Source organism: Triticum urartu, chromosome 6, assembly GCF_003073215.2.
Source record: "Triticum urartu cultivar G1812 chromosome 6, Tu2.1, whole genome shotgun sequence".
Taxonomy (NCBI): Eukaryota; Viridiplantae; Streptophyta; class Magnoliopsida; order Poales; family Poaceae; genus Triticum; species Triticum urartu.
In genome coordinates this window covers 572,716,567-572,737,621 of record NC_053027.1, presented here as the reverse complement: position 1 = coordinate 572,737,621, position 21,055 = coordinate 572,716,567, and the positions used below count along the sequence as shown (strand labels likewise).

Here is a 21,055-nt window from a genome sequence, read left to right as displayed (position 1 = left end):
ACTAGGCAACACCAGCCAGGAGCACACCGCCGGCACCACCGGCCGGACCTACACGCCTTGGCTGGTCATCGACGATGGCTGTCGGGTCCCGGAGCTTGGAATCTCAACACGTCGACGATGGCTGCCGTTGTAGACTGTTGAATCCCTCAAAAAGAAACGAATTTTGGTGTGAATCAACTAGGGATTTGAGAGGGGATTTGAGAGAGGAGTTCACAATACAGAGAACTGGAGCAACCTCTTGAGCTGCCGTCCATTCCTTTCCTTATCTCTATCTTCCTTCTTTACACTCTTGTCCTTCTGACATTTATAATTTACACATTAGTACATCATACCAAATACAAATTTACCACTAAACTCAACACTCCCCTCAAGATGGGGCAAACACATCATATAACCCCATCTTGCTACATAAGCTAGAAAACACTTTTTCAGCGAGACATTTGGTCAAAATATCCGCTAGTTGGTTTGAAGAGCTCACATAATGCATACATATTATTCCTTGGTCAAGTTTCTCTTTGATAAAGTGTCGGTCAATTTCTATGTGCTTTGTTCTACAATGTTGAACCATATGTGCTATATCTAGCGCAGCTTTATTATCACAATACATCATCAATGGTCTTGCCTGGAATAGGCCCAACTCCATCAGTATGATTTTTAGCCATAAGACTTCACATACTCCATGAGCCATAGCTCTGAGTTCTGCTTCTGCAGTGGACCTTGCAACAACATTTTGTTTCTTACTACGCCAAGTAACTACGTTTCCTCCAACAAACGTACAGTATCCTGACGTAGACCTTCTATCATCTAATGAACCGGCCCAATCAGCATCAGTATAACATTCTATTTGTAAATTGCCACTTGACTTATACAATAAACCTCGACCTGGGCACCCCTTTAAATACCGAATGATTCGATTTATTGCATCCATGTGGTGAGTTTTAGGACTATGCATAAACTAGCTCACCACGCTTACGGCAAAAGCTATATCAGGACGAGTATGCGATAAATAGATCAAACGGCCAACAAGTCTCTCATATTGTTCCCGGTCAACAGGTTCCCCTGACTCACTAGTCAATCGGTGGTTTTGTTCAATTGGTGTTAATGCTGGACGACACACAGACATACCAGTTTCTGACAACAGATCTAGCACATATTTTCTTTGAGATAGATAGATACCTCTTGAGCTTCGTGAGACTTCAATTCCAAGAAAGTACCTCATTTCTCCTAGATCCTTGACTTCGAACTCGTTCCTCAAATGTTGCTTCACTCTTTCAATACCTTGATCATCATCTCCTGTAATAACAATATCATCAACATAGACAATTAATATCGTCAATTTTCCACCACATCTTTTATAAAATAAAGTATGGTCGGCATTGCTCTGGCTGAAACCCAATTTCAGCATAGCTTTTCTAAACCGACCGAACCACGCACGAGGAGATTGTTTTAGGCCATACAGTGAACGGCGGAGTTTCAAGACCTTTCCTTCAGTTTGTACCGTGTTGAAACCTGGTGGTATATGCATATAAATTTCCTCCTGAAGGTCTCCATGTAAGAATGCATTTTTTACATCCATCTGAAACAAATTCCATCCAAGATTAGCTGCACAAGATATCAAAGTTCTTACTGTATTCATTTTTGCTACAGGGGCAAATGTTTCCTCATAATCAACACCACGAGTCTGTGTGTAGCCTTTGGCCACCAACCGAGCTTTATACCTTTCTATTTTACCTTCAGGGTTACACTTAATGCTATAAACCCATTTGCATCCGACTGGTTCCTTGCCCTTCGGCCATTCTACCAATTGCCATGTATTATTCTTTTCTAGAGCATACATTTCCTCCAACATTGCTGCTTTCCATTTAGGATCATTCACTGCATCCTTCCAATCTTTAGGTATTGATATGGAATCCAAGGATGCAATAAAGCTCCTAAAAGAGGAAGTACACCTGTCATACGAAACAAATTTTGCAAGATCATGTTTATATCCAACACAATCCTTCAGACGCGCGGGTACATCTACTTTTCTTTTTTTTCTTTCGTAAGGCAATTGGCTCATCATTTATTTGAGTACTAGAGGATGGTATATGGGTTTCAGTACCTTCAACATCACCCTCATCATGGGCCATTTCTTCACTTGTTGGTGCCTCCTCTAGTACTTGTGATTGATTCACAACTTCTTCATCAACTTCCTGAGGTACACCTTCCCCATCTTCTGTTTCCATCTCCTCTTGACCTGAAAGATTTTCATACGCTTCAGATATTAATGTATTATCACCTTCTACATTTGTATTGGTAGTTTCCTCCCCCTCGATTTCATCTTCTGAGCGTATGATATCCCCAATAGGTATTATTACAGTTCCCCTATCATTGCTCTCTCCTATGATATTCTCCCCCTTGTTGCCTGTACCATTGTCATTCCCTTTTAAGGAATAGAATGGTTCTTTTTCATGAAAGGTAACATCCATACTCACAAAGAATCTCCTTTCAGTAGGCGACCAACACCGATATCCCTTTTTTGTGGAAGAATAGCCCACAAAGATACATTTGACGGCTCTTGGATCAAGTTTTCCTGCTGAACTCCTATAATCATGAACAAAACAGGTACATCCAAATATTTTTGGTGGCACAATAAATGAGTTAGAGCCATACAAACATTCAATAGGAGTCTTATGGCCCAGAACTCTAGAAGGCATACGGTTTATTAGATAGGCAGCAGTTTTGACCGCTTCTCCCCAAAGGAATTTTGGCACATTCATCATAAACATGAGAGCTCGAGCAACTTCCAGTAGATGTCTATTCTTTCTCTCTGCCACCCCATTTTGTTCTGCAGTATTCACACAAGTTGTTTGATGTATAATACCATAAGAAGACAAGAAATTACTAAATTTACCATTGATATATTCGGTACCATTATCGGAGCGTAATATTTTCACATTCATGCCAAACTGGTTACGCACCATATTAAAAAAATCTTTGAATGCAGGGAGAACTTCAGATTTATGCTTTAGGAGGTACAGCCATGTGCACCTACTAAAACCATCAATGAAGGTCACATAATATCTATCCCCTGTGAGGGCAGTTACAACTGATGGACCCCATACATCCGAATGCACCACATCAAAAGGTATCTTACTTCTCTCATTACTACTAGGATAATTGGTTCTAGTGTGTTTAGCCAGTTCACACACATCACACAAAAGCTTCTCCTTACAATAATTTTTAACTTGAGATGGAAACATGCGACCAAGGGCTTGGAATGACAGATGCCCTAGTCTATAATGCATCAGTAGAAATTCATCAGTGGTCAAGCTATTCATCATACTGAGGGCATATGGAGATGGAGACGAGGCATTGGTAAGGTAGTAGAGGTCGTCGTGCTCAATTCCAGTCCCAAGATTTCTTCTTGTCTTCAGATCCTGAAATGTACATGAGTGAGGGTCGAAGGATGCCTTGCAATTACGTGAGTTTGTAATTGAACTAACTGACAAGAGGTCCACTGGCAAATTAGGGACATGCAAGACTGGGCTTAAGGACAGAGATGGAGTACAATTAACGTTCCCATAACCCATTATCGGAGCTAAGGATCCATCAGCTATGCGTACCCTATCCCTTCCAGAACAAGGGGTATATGATGAAAAGTTCTTAGATGAGCCTGTCATGTGATTTGTGGCCCCTGAATCAATTATCCAAGATGTTAAAAAATTCTTCGTACCTTTCCCAGAATGAGCATCAGATGTAGCTTCAGCAGGGCCTTCTGAAGTATTTGCCATAAGTTTGCCTTTAAATTCTTCAAGTGCTTGGGCTGTTACAGCAGACCGTTCTCCCCCAAATAAAGTAAGATGAGCTCGATCTGGTCTTCTTGCATTACTACCGCCACTAGTGAATCTGTTAAATTGTTTCGGTTGCCATCCAGGAGGATAACCAACTATATCAAAACAACTCTTCTTCAAATGGCCTGGTTTTTTACAGTGGTCACACACCATCTTAGGCTTTCTCGTGTAGTCGAATCTAGTAGCATTTGCTTGCTCATTTCTTGAAGTACCAGGAGACTGAATTTGCTTAACTGAAGATAGTGCAGCTCTGCTATCAACATTTGTTTGTGAAGTTGTGATCTGATTGGCCAGCCGTGTTTCTTCCTCAAGTATACTTGAGATGGCTTGATCCAATGTAGGCCAATCTGCTGTGGCTTGTATGAGTTGGGAACGGAGATTGAACTCTGAGTTCAGACCATCAAGAAAAGTCTGAACCAACAATGGTTCAAACCACTCTCGAAGGAGGGGTACGTCCCTGGGATCATGTGCCTTAAATGGTCTAAAATACTCCAGGTCTCTATAGAGTTTCTTGATTTCTCCCGCAAATTCAGTCACTGTCTTCTGCTCTTGCTTGATCTGCCTCAATTCATGGAAAATCCTACTGACTTGCATCTTGTTCGATTTTCCTGAGAACTGTTTCTCAATGCTTGTCCACACCTCAGCTGCAGACTGAAACCCTTCAACTTGTTCCCTAACAGTCTTCTCCATCGACCCCAACAGCCATACCATAACTCGCTTTTGATTCTGATCCCATTGCTCTTGTGTGACATCCGTTGGTTTTTTTTCATCGTCCTTCAAAAATTTCTGAAGTCCATGTGACTCCAGAATCAATGTGGCGTTCCGAGACCAGCTAAAAAAATCACCCGGACCAGTTAACCTGACAGGATTGGGTTCCAGGGTCTTCAAAATTTCAGAAGTACTGCTTGTCTTTGTTTGTGCCTGCTCCATCAGCTGTGAAATCATACGCTGCATACTTTCACACAATTTCTCAATACCGGAATCCCTACTGGTATCTCCCATGACCACTGAACAATTAGTGTATTTCTGGAAAAAACGAACAGCTACAATCCTTCACACAGTTCAATCCTCTCTACACCGAGTTACCACAAAGCAGGAAGATTCAATCCACCACAAGCTGCTGGACTAAAAACACTTCTACCTTATTGAGAGAAAAGGCAATACCAGCTGGTCCGTGGCAGTTCCTACTTAGTGCAGCACAGGAACACTTTAGAGTTCAGACCTGTACACCACGACGACGGCAGCGGAGCAGCACAAAGGCAACGTGGAGCGGAACAGCAGGAGGATGCCGCCTGCCAGGAGGACGGCGGCACAAAGGCACTGCGGCGCAGCCGGAAGATGCGGCCCCGCACGAGGACGCCGGCGACCTTGGCGAAGTTTGGCTGCCACGCACAAAGGCGGACAGCCGCTTACGACCACGACGAGCAGCAAACTTAATCAGATCAAATCCGGGTCCAGGACCGATTGCTCTGATACCATGTTGAATCCCTCAAAAAGAAACGAATTTTGGTGTGAATCAACTAGGGATTTGAGAGGGGATTTGAGAGAGGAGTTCACAATACAGAGAACTGGAGCAACCTCTTGAGCTGCCGTCCATTCCTTTCCTTATCTCTATCTTCCTTCTTTACACTCTTGTCCTTCTGACATTTATAATTTACACATTAGTACATCATACCAAATACAAATTTACCACTAAACTCAACATAGACGTTGTGGAGGCGCTTGTGTTCACCGGCTTCGTCCTCGTCGTTGATGCTCGATGCTGGCACAGTAATGTTGGCCAAAACAAGAGCCCGGCAGGCTGCTGGTCCCAAGGTGTGTGGGTATGGTGAAGCACACGATGCTGGCACAGTAATGTTCGCCAAAACAAGAGCTCGCTGTTTATAATTTCATAATCACTCAAATTGATGGCCAGAACAAGAATGCTGCCATGTAAAACGACATACATACATAAGTTTTGGAACGAACAGAAGTAGGTTTTTCTTTTTCATCTGAAATTACTGCTGTCCATCCCATGTGTCTGTTGGTTTGTCTGAAAACAACAAGCCCAAAAAAGCTGCACAACTTCATGCGTCGATCAATGAAAAGGTGGCTCTGGAGTGCAGAAGAGTGCATCATTGAGGTGGAGGGCGGGCTCGGCTGAGGTTTCTCGATGCGGTCGAGCAGGCACTCAATGTGCCCGGCGCGGCGCGGTGCTATGCGTGTGTGGCGTGCTGTCGACGGATGCGCCGCGCCGGTTGCTCCGCCGTCCCGCCGTCGCCGTCGAAGCCTCTATATCTATATATACGTAGATTACATATGGAAGGAGATGGAGCGGCACCGGGGCGCCCCAACCCTAGCAGGCCTCGGCTCCCCACCACCTCCCTCCTCCCCAGCCGCCGCCGGCGTGTGCCGCCAGGCAAGGCCCGCGCAGTGCCGGCGGCGGTGGGACTTCTCTCTGGCGGCAGGCGGCTCCTCGGCGCTCTGGATCTGCGTGTGGCGGCGGCTGCATGGGGAAAGCTCCTCGGTTCATGGCTGCACGGGGCAATGATGCAGCTCCACTTCCTGCATGGGCGTCCTGCTGCGGCGACTTGATGGTCGGGCGGCACAGCTCTCTCACGACGGCAAGACTGCCCTCTGCTGGATGGGCGCCTTCGTGCGACGCCGGCTTGTCTCTTGTTGTGGCTTGGCTCCGGCTTGCTGCAGGGCGTGGAGGCAACGAGGTCGCAGGCTCCAGCGACTCTGGATCATGGTCTGTTCATGACCGATCCGGCGTGGTTGCTCAATTCAGATCTGAACGGCTTGGTGGTGGTTATCCAGATTCGATCGGTCGAGTGGGGTGTCTGCAGACTGTGTTGCAGTGACCTCTTGCGGCTCCACGGCGATGGTGGTCACCGAGGGATCTTCGGGAGGGTTAATCTCTCTATGTCCAATGGTTGACTTCGGTGGTGAGATGCAAACTATAGACGTCGGTTTGACGCGGAGGAATGGTTGTGCAGTGGCGGCGGTCATCGTATGTAGTTGCTGGGATTACGGAAAAGTGGTGGCGACAACACTTGAGTGACTTCGAAGGTGGTGCTGTGAGCACCTGGTCGCGAGATCCGGGGTGAAAGCCTAGGTTGACCTGAGCTGGTTATACCTGGCAATGGCGATGTTTTTTTTACATCGTTACCTTGTTGAAGGCATTGCTTGGATATGGTTGCACTGATTCTTCAGGGTGAAAATCTAAATTCAGGCCTTGGTGGTTGGATCCGGTGACGGCAACACTCAAGTGTTGCTCCCTTCTTAAAGGCGTTACTGTTGAAGAACCTCGTCGTCTGTGTGATGTCATGAGATGATTGGTGCGGATATGGTCGTTGATATAGTTTGCCGATCGTGGATCTGGTCGCTTCGGGTTTTTCTTTTACTCGCCTACACATAGCTTTGGTCTTATATGACTTTGCTATCTGGCGTGTTTTTTGGTGTGCGTGTGTTGATGTTGACTGTGTGCATCCTAATTATGCAGAGGCTGGATGTGTGTTCTTTGGATTTGTATCCTCTTGATGCTTTTTTTTGAGCTAATAAAATCCACCCTTTATCGAAACAAGGAAAGGGATGATAGAATCCTTCTCCTTCTCTGTCTCTTAGTTGAGTTCCACGCGGGAGCCAGGCCACTATAAATCTGATCAGAGTCCGTCTCCACCCAGGCCTTGTACAGATTGCACAGTAGATCAAACCATATTCAGCCTCCACCGGAAGCGGGATCCAATTCCAAGCCGCCGTATATCTGCCCGCTCCGCCGGGCCGGCGGCCACCAGCTCCCAGCCAGGAGAGATGAAGCTCCCGTCGCATCGCAGAACCACTCCCGCGAAAGCGTCGGTGACCGTTCGTCAAGGGCGCCCCCCGCAGGCGCGGGTCCTCCGTCAACATCCCGGTGACGGTGAGTTCGTCCTCCTCATCATTTTCTCTCCGCTAGAGATTGATCCTCCTACACCATCACTCGCAAAAGAAAAAAAATCTCTAAATATATTTCGTTTCTCATGAAAGTATATATCCTTCCTTAGCAACCAGGTGTCAAATTTCTTTCAGACATCATCGAGATTGGATCTTTGAGTACGTATTATCAAATCTATGTATTTGTTTTGTAAAATAATTATCAAACCTTGTGTTATCTTAATCAGATCAAAGCTGCACCTTTGCGGCACTAAACAAATTGTATCTCTGAGAGTATCAAAAGTTGCGCTTTTGAGACTATCATCAATATACGCATATTCAGTTCACCCTAATAGTGTGATGCCAACTCTGATTTGTTTCGGAGCCAAATGCAGAAAGTCAGTGCAGATGATGTGATCAGCAGCTTGCCCGACGACATCCTGCTCAACATCCTCGACCGACTCAATGTCCGCGATGCTACGAGAACCAGCATCCTCTCAAGACGGTGGAGTCAGCTTTCTGCCATGCTCCCACGGCTTTCAATAACTGCTCAAGACGTCCTGCCCTCGAAATCCAAAACCGGCACGACTAATAAAAAGACAACAACTAAAGCCAGCATATCCAAAGATGTATTGGTTCGGAGGACCAATGCAGCCGTGGTCAAAGCGGCAAGGAGCATACTGGCACGCAGGGATCTGGGTGGGCGCTCCATCCGCCTCTTCAGCGCGACGTTCTACTTGAGAGACGATGCCCCCATGTCCGTTGGGTGTGCCGTTGGCAATGCCATGGCGACATGCAAGATTGACAAGACCGAATTCACAATTCTGACGGAGAAGGAACGCGTAAAGTGCACCGCTAATGATTTGGTGAACTACGCAGCATGGTTCGTGTCATTCTTCCAAGAGTGTCCTCATGCATTTGTTGGTCTGACGCGCCTCTACCTAGAGAATCTGAGATTTGCTGAATCTGACTTTGTCTCCAACATCATCATCACTTGCAAGCAATTAGAATGTTTAAAATTTGTCAATTGCAGCACAAAGAGTTGGATAACACTCCATGTTGAACACGCACAACTCAGTGAGCTCAGTATTGTCAATTGTCGATTCGACATGGTGAAGCTCACCTGGCTTCCCAAACTCACCCGATTGGCGTTTGAGTATTGGATGATGTCTTTCCAAGAGCCACCACTGTCAATTGGCTACGCGCCATTGCTTAAGGCTCTAACCCTTTCAAATGTTTATTGTACTTGGCACAAAACGGTCGAGATAAGTAAGTTTCTTTATGAGACCTCTATTCAAGACCTGAGGGACCTGAGGCTGGGGTTTAAATACGAAAAGGTAAGTCAGGATGATTGCTTTGTTCTCTTCACTTGTTCTCTACTCATCCTATTACGTACTTATTGGCGCAGATTTGGGTTCAACCAGAGCGTCTAACCAAAAGGTTGACATCTGTGTTCCAGCAACTAAGGATTGCCAATCTAGTTGACATCCCGGAAGGGTACGATCTCACCTGGACAATGTTCATTTTGGAGGCGGCGCCGTCCCTGGAGGAGCTATATATGAAGGTATGTTCTTACCTAAAGCTTGTTCTTTAATGTACGCCTGTGAAATTAACCTGTTCCATTTACATTTGTCCTATGGGTGGCATGCATGTAGGTAATGCATCATCCATGTGAAATGCAAATGAATCCGGAGATTAGGAGGGAGCACTTGTATAGCAACAATAAGGGTGTTGAGTGGAAATCACCTACATCAAACTTCAAGCATCGCCGTCTCACCAAGTTCATCCTCTTCGGCTTCCAAGTTAATGACTACATGGTGAATCATGTTAGGCGTATCCTGAAAGCAACGGTGAATCTACAGGATATATATCCGTATGACAGACTGATTTGTCCTAAGTGCCCAGCGAAGCAACGTTATGCGCATGTGTATAATACACGGGTATGTGACACGGGCATGATAAGGTTCCCACTGACAAATGAGGAGCGGCGTTTGGTGCAGCAGCGAATGTTCCGGCGCATCGAGTCACTTGCTGTAATCCACTTCCTGAGGGCTGATGAAATAAGGGATGAACACTGGCCAAGGATAGCTGGAGACTCCCTACGTGCTCGAGAAGATAGCTAAAGGTTGTTGAGGCAATTTATTTAGTACCCATCGGTTGGACTATTTGTTCGGTTGTTTTGTTTGATATGCTTTTGTAGTTGCAAAGGCCTTGTATAAGTAAAACCAGTTAAGGTAATTGTGTCACTATTGTCCATGAATTTGAGAATTTGATAATCCAGTTAAATGTCAGACCATGTCTGTAGAGTTATTTTGATCCGATGATCTGGGATGGCGATGAGTGCACTAGTTGATACCATTCTTATCTATAAAAAAGTTCAATGTGTATTTAAATGTTCATCATGTAATAATTTAAAAAGGTTCATAATGTTTTCAGAAAAAATGTTTAGCGTGTATTTAGAAAAGCATGGTGTTTTTTTAATATTCATATTCTAATTTAAATGGTTCATAACATGTTACAAAAAAATGTTCATCTCTATTCAGCATCTATTTAAATGTTCTATCCGTATGAAAAATTGGCATCATGTGTGACAAAAATTGTTCATTGTGTATCTAGAATTATCATGTATCTACAAATTGTTCATTGATTTTTCATAATTGTTCATCAAGTATTCAAAAACTTTCACCGAGTACCTGAACTGTCATTGTTTTATTAAAAATTGTTCATCTTGTATCCAGAAATTGTTGACTGTGTATTTAAATAATGTTCATATTCTTTTAAAAGTTGTTCATCATGTATTAAAAATTGTTGGCCATGTATCTAGAATTTTTTTCGTTGTGGGAACTACGCGTCAATATGTGGGGCTCTTTGTTTGAACCTCTCCTATCATGTACGAACGAGAGCACGCCGAATTCTGCAATTCAGGCTTTTGCTGAATTGAGTTAATCACTTCAAGGCAGTCGCTTGTGATTCTTACAATACGAAGTAGCGGATCATTCACAAGTGAAAAGAGCTTCACAACATTCAAGAGCCTTCGAATGTTATGCTCGATTCTCCGAGGGAAGCAGCATTCCTGCCTCTTGCAATTACAGCAACTGAATCATTGTTATTATTTTTCCGTATGGCCACATTAACATTAAGTTTGGCACATCCCTCTAAAGGCGGAATCCAGGTCGCGGCCTGGGTTGGTGTTGTTGCATTAGCAGTCGGCTTGTGATTCTCAGGCATTTCCAACTTCACTACAAATCTTTCTACAAAGCAACAAGTTTTTTTTTTTTTTGAAAAGGAGGATGTACCTCGGCCCTCTGCATCTGGGCGATGTATGCGGCCACTTTATTAATTATTCACAAAGACTTAACAAAGTAGTACATCAGTAAGCCTGAAGCCACCATCTTAGCAACACCTGTCGCTACTCCTATCCTCATGTATAGCTTTTCTTCTCACGTGCCATTTTCCCCACAAGGTAACAAAGATTTTTATTGACTCGCGATGTGGTAACGAGAGAATCCAGCCCTTAGCTTGATCTCATGGGTAACCGCTACCTATTTTGACGCTTCATCGGACACTAACACACAAACACATTTTAACATGTTGCGGTATATCATTGAAATTCGAGTGTCGTCATGAGTCTGCTTGTCCACACACAAGGCATATGGCTGTCCTTCTCCATATTTCTACTAGGTAGCACATTACCAGCTCGGATCGAGAGTATTGAGAGACACCACAAGAACACTCTACTCTCTCTGTTGGGTACCTGAACCTACAATAGTGAGGTCCATTCCTTTTCCTTACTTCTTTGATCAGATATCGTCGCGCCTTCCTCTCCCTGTTTGTTGTCAGCAGCAAACCTCTTATGCCGCATGCATGGAAATTCATCCGTAGTAGCTACAGATGCACCCCAGGGAGCTCCTATGTGATGCCCTCAGTGTCAAGTTGCCGTTGTTTCGCACGGGGCTGTAGCAAATGGTTTGGGTCTTTGATTTTTTTTTCATTTTGTATGGCACTGTAGCGTCACGGAGTATGTGTAGCAGGTGTTTTTTCCATGTTCTGTTTTTAACGGTTTTTTGGTTTTTAGTAAGTTTTTATAAAATTTTACAAAAAAAAAGAAAACCAATTATTTTTAAAAAGTGAAAAAAAATCCGTAAAACATGCTGCTATTTAAAAAAATGTGGAATGTTTTCTTAATCCCAATCAAATTTATTTGAAGATTTTTATAATTTCTAATTTTTTAAAAGTGTTTATACTTTAAAAAATAATGATTTTCAAATTGTGATTTTTGTTGAAATTAAAAAAAACGGAACAAAAACCTGAAATAACTGGAGCAAAACCATCTAGAAGGTTCTCAAGACCTGCAATTGCCAGATTCTTCCCTGGCCCAATCGATCGACCCGGTGCATGATCGGAAAGCGCACGCGCACACACTGGTCTGCATGAATCAATCCACGGAATTTTCGGCATGACGTACTGTACCCGTGCGAGCGTCATTCATTGCCAAACAAACTGACGGCGCAGGAGGGCAGGGTGAAGATGGTGCACGATGCACTGCATTTGATCCTTCCTTGTCAAGATTTGAACAAGGACAGTCACAAATGGCCCTCCTCATAATTGGCTAGTCATGTTTCTTTTACGACTGCAAGCTGGTTTCTGGTCTGAAATACGATTATTCCTAATTATTTTTCATATTATTTTATTAAACAAGAAAAATAATTATTTTAAAAATTGAACATTCTTAATAAAAATGCTAATATTTTTAAAAAATATGGAAGATTTTTCATTAAAACCAAACAAATTTATTTGAAGAATTTGATAATTCCCAACATTTATTGAAAAATTTATGCTTTTTAAAAATGAAACAAAACAATACACATTGAAACAAAACAAAAACCGAACGAAACATTTCAAGCAAGATAAATTTCAGCAGCAACAAGAACTCATAAAACAAGATAAACATTTTGAAACAAGATCAATTGTACCTACTCACTCTAGTATTCTTTCCCAGACAGCTTCTTGTTGCTTCAAGAATAGAATTCATAATCACCCGCAAAAAAAAGAATAGAATTCATAAAAGAGCTTTGTTCATCCTGATGCTCGGCGCCCACGGTGTGGACGGACAACGAGGACCTGACAGGGGTGTCCACCGTCAAGCGGACCCACTGGCAGGTCGTTGAATGAGCATACGTCGCGTGTGTGAGTGGCCTGTGTGCTAGCCATGGCATAGTATATACCCTCTGTATATGGATCTGAAGTTCTGAACCGTGCCTGTTATCTGAAGAAATACAGACTCTTGTGAATCTCACCTACAATACTACTGCTCCTCGTCTCATCCCCATCCAAACTCCTTCCTCCACTGATCAATCTGTGACTCTGAGGGATCCACCTTGGGGCCTCACAGTGAAAGAGATATGCATGCCACACAAGAGGGAAAACAAATAGCAACAGCGTTTATCGGGGACACATCAAGATCCAAATGAATACCACCGGGAGCTGCATATGATTCACATCACTGATGCAGAGGATGATTCTGGCTGCAGCAACCCAATGAAATCAGTCCCGGTCTTGGCCAGTTTGCCCATAGAGACACGGTCGCCAAAGGGCCGTTGAGGGTCTCACCTCTCTGTGATAGACTGTTTCCGTGATGAACCTTGTGGCCTGCTCGAAACCCATCTTGCCAAATGTCTACGTGCAAAACCAGGTGCCGAATCACGAGGCTGTTCATCGGTCGTACGAGCCTCGGGATGGTTCACTTCGTTGGTGATGGTGGCCCTCACAGGCACCACCCGCTATGTCTTCAAGACAGCATGTACTAGTATGCCGTTAGATTTAACCTTTGGGATGTCCAGGTAGTCCTGAGGCCTCCTTTGGTTCATAGGATAGAAATGTTGTAGGAATAGGAAAATCATAGGAAATGAGATGACATGCATCTCAATTCAAAAAAAGATGTCATTTGATGCATAGGATAGGAATTTTTCCATTGAGTCTTAGCTAATGTTTTTTTTCCTCCAAAATGTGAAGGATTGATTCCTATCCTATATAGGAATAGGAATTCATTCCGAACCTTTATTTTTCCTCTTGAGCGGCACCTGAGCAGAATCACCTTTCTCTTCTGTTTCAGCAGAATCATCATTCTCCTCTGGCCAAATCCATGTTTTTGTTATGGGATCGAATCCAACTGACAAATAGGTAGCTCGATGTCTTTTAGGCAATCTGGAAAGGCAAAATTAAAATGTATCTTCTATCAGGATTTCTGTTCTTCAAAACTGTACAACATAGTGACAAAAAATGCAAACCACGCTTGTATGGGTCAAAAGGGTGGGCGTCCGTAAAAGCATGCCCAGTAAGATTTTTTTTGTTCTCTCAAATATTAATTTGTATATCCTACAAACAACTTAACCATGATCCTGGCCAATAATAATTCCCCTAGATAATCCTATAGTTTCCATTAGACTGAAAAATGCATCTATCATCTCTAAGACACATAAATAGATTACTGCTATAGTGCAATGCCATCACTCGTTAAAACAGATGTATGACTCAAGTGACATGGTGGCAGCGGCAGTTTCTTTGGCTTGACACGATTGAATAGCGTGAGCAACAGTTCAGATAATAAGCACAGGGGGCCCAAGCATTTCAATGGTGAAGAGGATACAGTGGGCGTGATAAAAGTTACCCATGAAGCCATCGTATAGTCACTCAGCACATGTTCAGAGAGGAACTATTTTTCGGTTATGCCATATTCAGTTACTAGCTTCTGAAAGAAAAGAAAAACATAGACTGTTCTGTTTATGATAAGGTACCTGGGATAGTAAAAATGTGGTTCCTTGTGCAAGAGCAAGACGTAGTGAACCTCAAAATTTAAATCTGTGCCTTCAACATGAACAGCCCTCTGTAACTTCTTGCTGCGTGTAAACAGGCGGAGAACGTCGTACCTCTCTCGAGGCGACGGTTGCATGTTAATATAGGCAGGGGCATATCCCTAATAAGCATACAATGTGGTTGAGATTACAACTTGAGGACCAAGGAAGGAGGAGATAAGATAGAGATGAAAAAGATTACAACCGAACCCTAACTACCTCTATCTAGCTAGTCCAACCGGACCCGACCAGTGCGCCTCATGTAGATCGGTGCACCTCATTTAGCCTATGTTTAACACCCTCCCATAATCACAACTTGGTCAAGTTGAGATTACGCTTAAACTCTTCAAAGCTTTTTGTAGGTAGTGCCTTGGTAAAACCATCTGCAACTTGATCTTGAGAATGTATGAACCGAATATCAAGCTTCTTGGCAGCAACTCTTTCTCTGACAAAATGGAAATTTATTTCGATGTGTTTGGTCCTTGCATGAAAAACTGGATTAGCAGAGAGATAGGTGGCACCGAGGTTGCCAAGCTCTTTCAGCAAGGATTGGACCCAAATAATCTCTGCAGTAGCATTTGCTTGTGCCTTGTATTCAGCCTCTGTGCTAGACCTGGACACAATAGCTTGTTTCTTCGCACACCAAGAAATCAGATTAGGACCAAAAAATACTGCAAAGCCACCTGTTGAGCGTCTGTCATCTAAACAACCTGCCCAATCAGAATCAGAGAACTGACAAGAGTTGATGGTGACATGCTAAAAGTGAGTCCAATGCTCAAAGTGTTCTTAACATATCTAAGTATACGCTTTGCAACTGTCAGATGGACTGTGGTAGGTGCATGAAGGAATTGACAAACTTTGTTGACAGCAAAGGAAATATCAGTCCTGGTCAAAGTTAAGTATTGTAATGCACCAACTAGACTTCTATACCTAGTATTGTCTTCCTGATTCAGGAGCTCTCCTTCTGACAAAGACAATTTTTCAGAACTTGATAATGGTGTTGGAGCTGGCTTGCAGCCCTGCAACCCTGCTCTGGCTACAAGATCTGTTGCATACTTTTCTTGAGATAGGTGAATATCACCTCCATCTCTCTTTACTTCAATACCAAGGAAATAATGCAAGTCTCCAGAGCAAACTCAGAGTTTAAATCCTTCAAAAATCTTGTAACAGCCTCATCTGATGAACTTGTGACAATAATATCATCAACATATATAAGCACAAATATTGAGGTATTTGACTTATGATAAATAAATAATGAGGTGTTAGACTTGGAGGGAGTAAATCCAAGTGCTTGGAGCTTGGAGCTCAACCTGAAATACCACGCTCTAGGAGCTTGCTTCAATCCATATAAAGCCTTGTTAAGTTTGCAAATATGGAGGGGCTTGTTTCTGTTCTCAAACCCAGGAGGTTGTCTCATGAACACTTCCTCTTCCAAAACACCATGGAGAAATACGTTCTGTACATCTAGCTGGCGAAGCCTCCATCTCCTGGAGACATCAATAGACAAAACCAGACGAATAGTGGCAGCCTTTACAACAGGACTAAAGGTGTCCTCATAGTCTATACCATACCTTTGCTTAAAGCCCTTTGCAACTAGTCTAGCTTTATAGCGGTCTATGGTTCCATCAGATTTCTGTTTGATTCTAAATACCCATTTGCAATCAATCACATTTTTACTTTGCCTTGACATGCAGGAACTAAGTGCCAGGTCTTGTTTTTGTGGAGCACCATGTATTCCTGTTCCATAGCCTTCTGCCACTTTGGATCACTCAAGGCTGCTGCAACAGTATTTGGTGTATGCGGTTCATGTGTGTTACAAGCATATCCAAATTTTGCTAAATGTTTGTAATTTTTGGGTTGAAGTACTCCCCTTTGAAGCCTTGTCCGAGGTGGTGAAGCGGCCGGCACAGAAGATCCTGCACCTGCGACAGCCGCAGGCTGAGGAGGGGACCGGTCGGATGGGTCCGCTCAAGCCAGATCTTCTGTGGCCGGGGAACGTGGCGCGGAGGCAGACAGCGGCACAGAAGACCCGCACCTGCGCCTGTGCCAAGGGCCGGCCCGTGATGAGCCAATGATGAGGGGGCCCAGCGGAGTCAGCGCGGGACTCCGGGCGTGAGACTCGCCGCGTGTAGCAGCGTGGTTCGGCACCAAATCGGTCAGGTGCGGGAGCCTCGTGTTGAAGCCACGTGGCGTCCAGTGGTTGGCGCGGGGCGACGCTGTCGTCTGGTTGGCGCGGCGCGCCACGGGCGACCGGGCCGCTGCTGGCCAGATTCGGTGCGAGAACCGAGGAGGATCCGTCTAGCGCGTTAGTCCTGCGGGAGGGATATCCTGAGGCTGATTCACCCCGATCCCGAGGCTGATCCGCCTCGAGGCTGCTGCTGCTTCGTCCATGAGCCATAAAATGTTGATTCTGGCCAAATTCTTCACCATTTTCTGCACCGTTTTTTCTGCGGCATCATCACACTCATGTGCAACGTTAGTAAAAGGATTAGTCAATGATTGATCATCAGTATTTAAATCATCCCCATTGTTGATGCTGGTGAGATGAGAAGGTAGAAGGAGAATTTCTTTTTGAAGAAGGGCGCCGGCGTTTGGGTGAAGATGTGCAAAAGGGAAAACAGTCTCATCAAATACCATGTCACGGGAGATGTAGACGCGACCAGTGGTTACATCAAGGCATTTTACACCTTTGTGTTGTGGACTATAACCCAGAAAAACACATTGTTTTGACCTGAACATGAGTTTGTGATTATTTGTATGGGCGAAGGTTGGGCCAACATGCGCATCCAAAGACCCGTAGTGAGGTGTAGTCAGGTTTGGTGTGAAAGAGGCGTTCTACCGGAGTTTCATTCTTGATGACACGGCTAGGCAACATATTTATGAGATGAACTGCGGTGAGAAAGGTTTCATCCCATAATTTCAAGGGCATAGATGCGGCAGCAAGTAAGGCTAGACCTATCTCAACAATGTGTCGATACTTACGTTCAGCAGATCCATTCTGTTGATGAGCATGGGGACACGACACATGATGAGATATGCCAATCTGTTGGAAGAAGGAGTTGAGGTTTCTGTACTCCCCTCCCCAATCAGATTAGAGAGCTAGGATTTTGCAATCAAATTTTCTTTCTACTAGTGCTTGGAAGTTGTGAAAAACTTAAAACACATCGGATTTCTTTTTGATGAGATAAATCCAGGTATATTTGCTATAGTCATTTATGAAGCTTACGTAATAAGTGTGCCGACCAACAGATTTGGGGACAGGACCCCAAACATCAAAGAAGATGAGTTCAAGTGGTTTAGTAGAAACACTTGTAGACACAGGATAAGGCAACTGATGACTTTTAGCACGTTGACAGGAATCACAAATTGTTTCACAACTACACTCACCAACAAACGGGAGCTTATTCTTCCTAAGCAATTTTTCAATCAAAGGAAAGGATGCATGCCCTAATCTATCATGCCACCGAGTTGAAGAGACTTTGGTGACACCATAGGCTTGTTTATTCAATCTCCTAAGCTCCGGAATCAACGGGTAGAGCCCTCGAACGCATCTACCTCGATAGTTTTTTCTTCGTGACCTGATCCTTAATAAAAAGAAAAATAGATGAAATTCAAGGAATACATGATTATCAATTGCAATATCAATTGCAATACGATGAACGGAAAGGAGATTTTTCGAAGCACTAGGAACATGCAAAATTTTCCGGAGGCGAATATTTTTATGGGGATTTTTAAGTACTGAATGACCAACGTGGCTAATGCCCATACCTTCTCCGTTGGCAGTGTGGACTTGATCCTGCCCACGGTACTTTTCACGTACGGTCACCTTTTCCAGCTCGCTTGTGATGTGGTCCGTTGCGCCACTGTTGACGTATCGGTTTGTATCAATGCCATAGGAGCCTGCTGCCCCCGCGACCTTCTCATCTTGGGAAGACTCATCATCATCCTCGTACGGTACCAGCAGTCCCGTGTGGTGTGGCCAGGCTTGCCGCAGATTTGGCACCGCTAGACATCCGGACCTGCTCGAGGTTTGCCGCCGCGACGGCCCTTGTTGTTGGTGTTGAAGGGCCGGCTGTCGTTGCTGCTGCTGCCGCGGGGAGGATTACCGCCGCTGCTGTTTCCGCCACCCGACGCCTTGCCCTTGCCGCGCTGCGATCCACGATAGCGGCCGCGAGAGGCCGCGTTAGCAGAGGATTTGAAACCCTTGCCTGATCCCGCCGCGCTATAGAAGGCGAGGCACTGATCGAAGTTACTCATCTGGGCGAAGAGATCGTCGATGCTGATGGGGTCGGTGCGAGCGTCGTTGGCGGAGACGAGAGGTTGATACTCCATGTCGAGGTCGGCGGTGATGTAGGAGACAAGCTCATCGTCATCGATCGGCTTCCCGGCGGCGGCGAGCTCGTCAGCGAGCGACCTCATGTGGGCGAAGTACGCGACCACCGATTGTGTTCCCTTCTGCGCCATGGAGAGCGCGACTCTGTTGTTGTTGACGTGTGCTCTGGATTGCGACGAGAACATGTGGGCGAGTGCCGCCCAGAGCTCGTGCGGTGTGGCGATGGACGTGACCTGCACGAGGACTTCTTTGGTGAGGGTGTTGAGCAAGTATCCGAGTACCTGCTGCCCTTCTCTGAACCAGATCGGATGGAGAGGGTTGAGTGTTTGCTCCTCCTTCCCATCCTTGTCCTTCGTGGCGAGGAACTTGGCGGGTTCCGTCATGGTTCCGTCGACGTAGCCGAAGTAGCCAGCTCCCCTTAGCTGCGGTGTCACCTACGCACGCCACAGGATGTAGTTGGTGCGGGTGAGCTTCTCGGCGACTTGCCCGGGAAGGTTGGGCTGGACGGCGCTGGAGGAGGACGACATGCTGGCGATTGGTTTTTGCTAGATGTGTTGGATAGAGGAGGCTCTCGTTACCATGTAAACAGGCGGAGAACGTCATACCTCTCTCGAGGCGACGGTTGCGTGTTAATATAGGCAGGGTCATATCCCTGATAAGCATACAATATGGTTGAGATTACAACTTGAGGACCAAGGAAGGAGGAGATAAGATAGAGATGAAAAAGATTACAACCGAACCCTAACTACCTCTATCTAGCTAGTCCAACCGGACCCGACCAGTGCGCCTCATGTAGATCGGTGCACCTCATGTAGCCTACGTTTAACACCGCGTTTCTGGGTTATTTGTGCCTGCTTCTGCACCTCCCAAGTTTTTCACAGTTCACTTCTTTTCCTTCTTGAGTTTACCAGCTGCAAGCATACCTTCTAATTTCCCTGTCTTGTTACCAGAATCTGAGACATGTCCTTTGTCATTCGCTTCTGAATCTCCACCAGACTCAACTGGATCAACCTCATTATCGAGTTGATATTATGTGCCTTCTTCAGGGTCACTGTTCATACCATGTTCTGCACATCATTCTCTTGCTGTTTCCTCTTCTCTGCATCAGTTCCCAAGTCGTCCTCATTTAGATCGTTGCCATCACTTGCACCAGATTATTCCGCGTCGATAGTTATGCTTTCGGATTCTTCAAGACCTTTTGATAGTGAGCTCTCAGTGTCCGTTATCTTAGTTTCCTGGATTCCACTAACTTGTATCAGAGGCATATCAAGTATAACATTCATGTCACCTGCCAGCACGATGAGAAGTGTTGAGCCTGCAGGACATGAAAAAAATATACTCACGGATCTTAACTAGTTACATCCATTTCAGTGTTAAGTGATTCCAGACGGAGGGAGTATAAACCAAGATCTGCAGAACTGCTCTTACGTCATCTGTGTTGAAGCTTGAAAGTTCTCGTATCGACTGAGCAAGGATCACACCAAGACTAGCCAGGTACTTAACTTTCAGTAACTTCATTAGTTCCTAGTTCTCGATGTCATAACGGCAGCACCTCTTATCTTTTGAGTTGAAAAAATCCATTGTACTTTTAGAGAGTTCTTTAGGCAGTTTAGTGGATTTAAATAGCACGTGATTGCCATTGTAGCTGCCAAGCCTGTCAATGACAGCATCCCTATTCTGTAATTTGGAACAAATTGCAATCAACTATCAGTCTGATCAAACATATGCATAGGGCAAGACATACTGCAAAACTTCAGTCTTACATCAGCAAGTCCTTTAAACTTATTGAGAAAGATATGTTTATGGGCATCAACTGTCTACTCGACATTAAGCACAGTGTTATCATACGAAACAAACAATGATTCAAGACTTTTCACAAGACAGCACTAAGTAGCAGACGCAGCTACATCACCCTAGGCAAGAAGGCGCAAAGTACAACGCCACAAGCGTGGGTATAAGCCTACAACAACAAAAAACCAGGCAATATAATTATATAAATCCTATCAATACATCTCAGACCACAGCTTAACTTGAATACTTATGTTTTCTTACATGAAGAGACAACACAAAATATCTGAAGAATGTATCAAGATGTGCAGAGAGCATAAGGGCTGAATAATAAGTGGTAAAAATGATAAGCTGGTGTG

General features: G+C 44.6%; 2 protein-coding genes, 1 long non-coding RNA gene and 1 pseudogene across 3 annotated transcripts; 1 reads left to right on the top strand and 3 right to left on the bottom strand.

Annotated features, from left to right (window-relative positions):
• Positions 1-1,166: 1,166 nt before the first annotated feature.
• LOC125513148 lies at positions 1,167-1,881 on the bottom strand. The gene is made up of 3 exons (XR_007285703.1): positions 1,719-1,881; positions 1,458-1,576; positions 1,167-1,293 (listed from the first exon to the last, which is right to left on the bottom strand). It is a non-coding gene; the product is annotated as an uncharacterized LOC125513148 (long non-coding RNA).
• Positions 1,882-2,966: 1,085 nt separating this feature from the next.
• Positions 2,967-5,216, bottom strand: LOC125513147. Its single transcript, XM_048678183.1, has 2 exons — positions 3,716-5,216; positions 2,967-3,419 (listed from the first exon to the last, which is right to left on the bottom strand). The coding sequence occupies exons 1-2, from the start codon at positions 4,833-4,835 to the stop codon at positions 3,382-3,384; spliced, it is 1,158 nt and encodes a 385-aa protein (XP_048534140.1). The 5' UTR covers positions 4,836-5,216; the 3' UTR covers positions 2,967-3,381.
• A 2,897-nt stretch (positions 5,217-8,113) lies between these two features.
• Positions 8,114-9,847, top strand: LOC125517090. The gene is made up of 3 exons (XM_048682291.1): positions 8,114-9,061; positions 9,133-9,288; positions 9,380-9,847. The coding sequence occupies exons 1-3, from the start codon at positions 8,114-8,116 to the stop codon at positions 9,845-9,847; spliced, it is 1,572 nt and encodes a 523-aa protein (XP_048538248.1).
• Positions 9,848-18,816: 8,969 nt separating this feature from the next.
• Positions 18,817-18,955, bottom strand: LOC125517768 (annotated as a pseudogene).
• Positions 18,956-21,055: the final 2,100 nt, after the last annotated feature.

Coding starts and splice junctions, on each gene's coding strand:
- LOC125513147 (XM_048678183.1), bottom strand. CDS start 4,835: ATGGGAGATACCAGTAGGGATTCCGGTATTGAGAAATTGTGTGAAAGT. Junction 3,420..3,715: donor TGATGCTCATTCTGGGAAAG/GTACGAAGAATT, acceptor TGTACATTTCAG/GATCTGAAGACAAGAAGAAA.
- LOC125517090 (XM_048682291.1), top strand. CDS start 8,114: ATGCAGAAAGTCAGTGCAGATGATGTGATCAGCAGCTTGCCCGACGAC. Junction 9,062..9,132: donor TGGGGTTTAAATACGAAAAG/GTAAGTCAGGAT, acceptor TTATTGGCGCAG/ATTTGGGTTCAACCAGAGCG. Junction 9,289..9,379: donor TGGAGGAGCTATATATGAAG/GTATGTTCTTAC, acceptor GCATGCATGTAG/GTAATGCATCATCCATGTGA.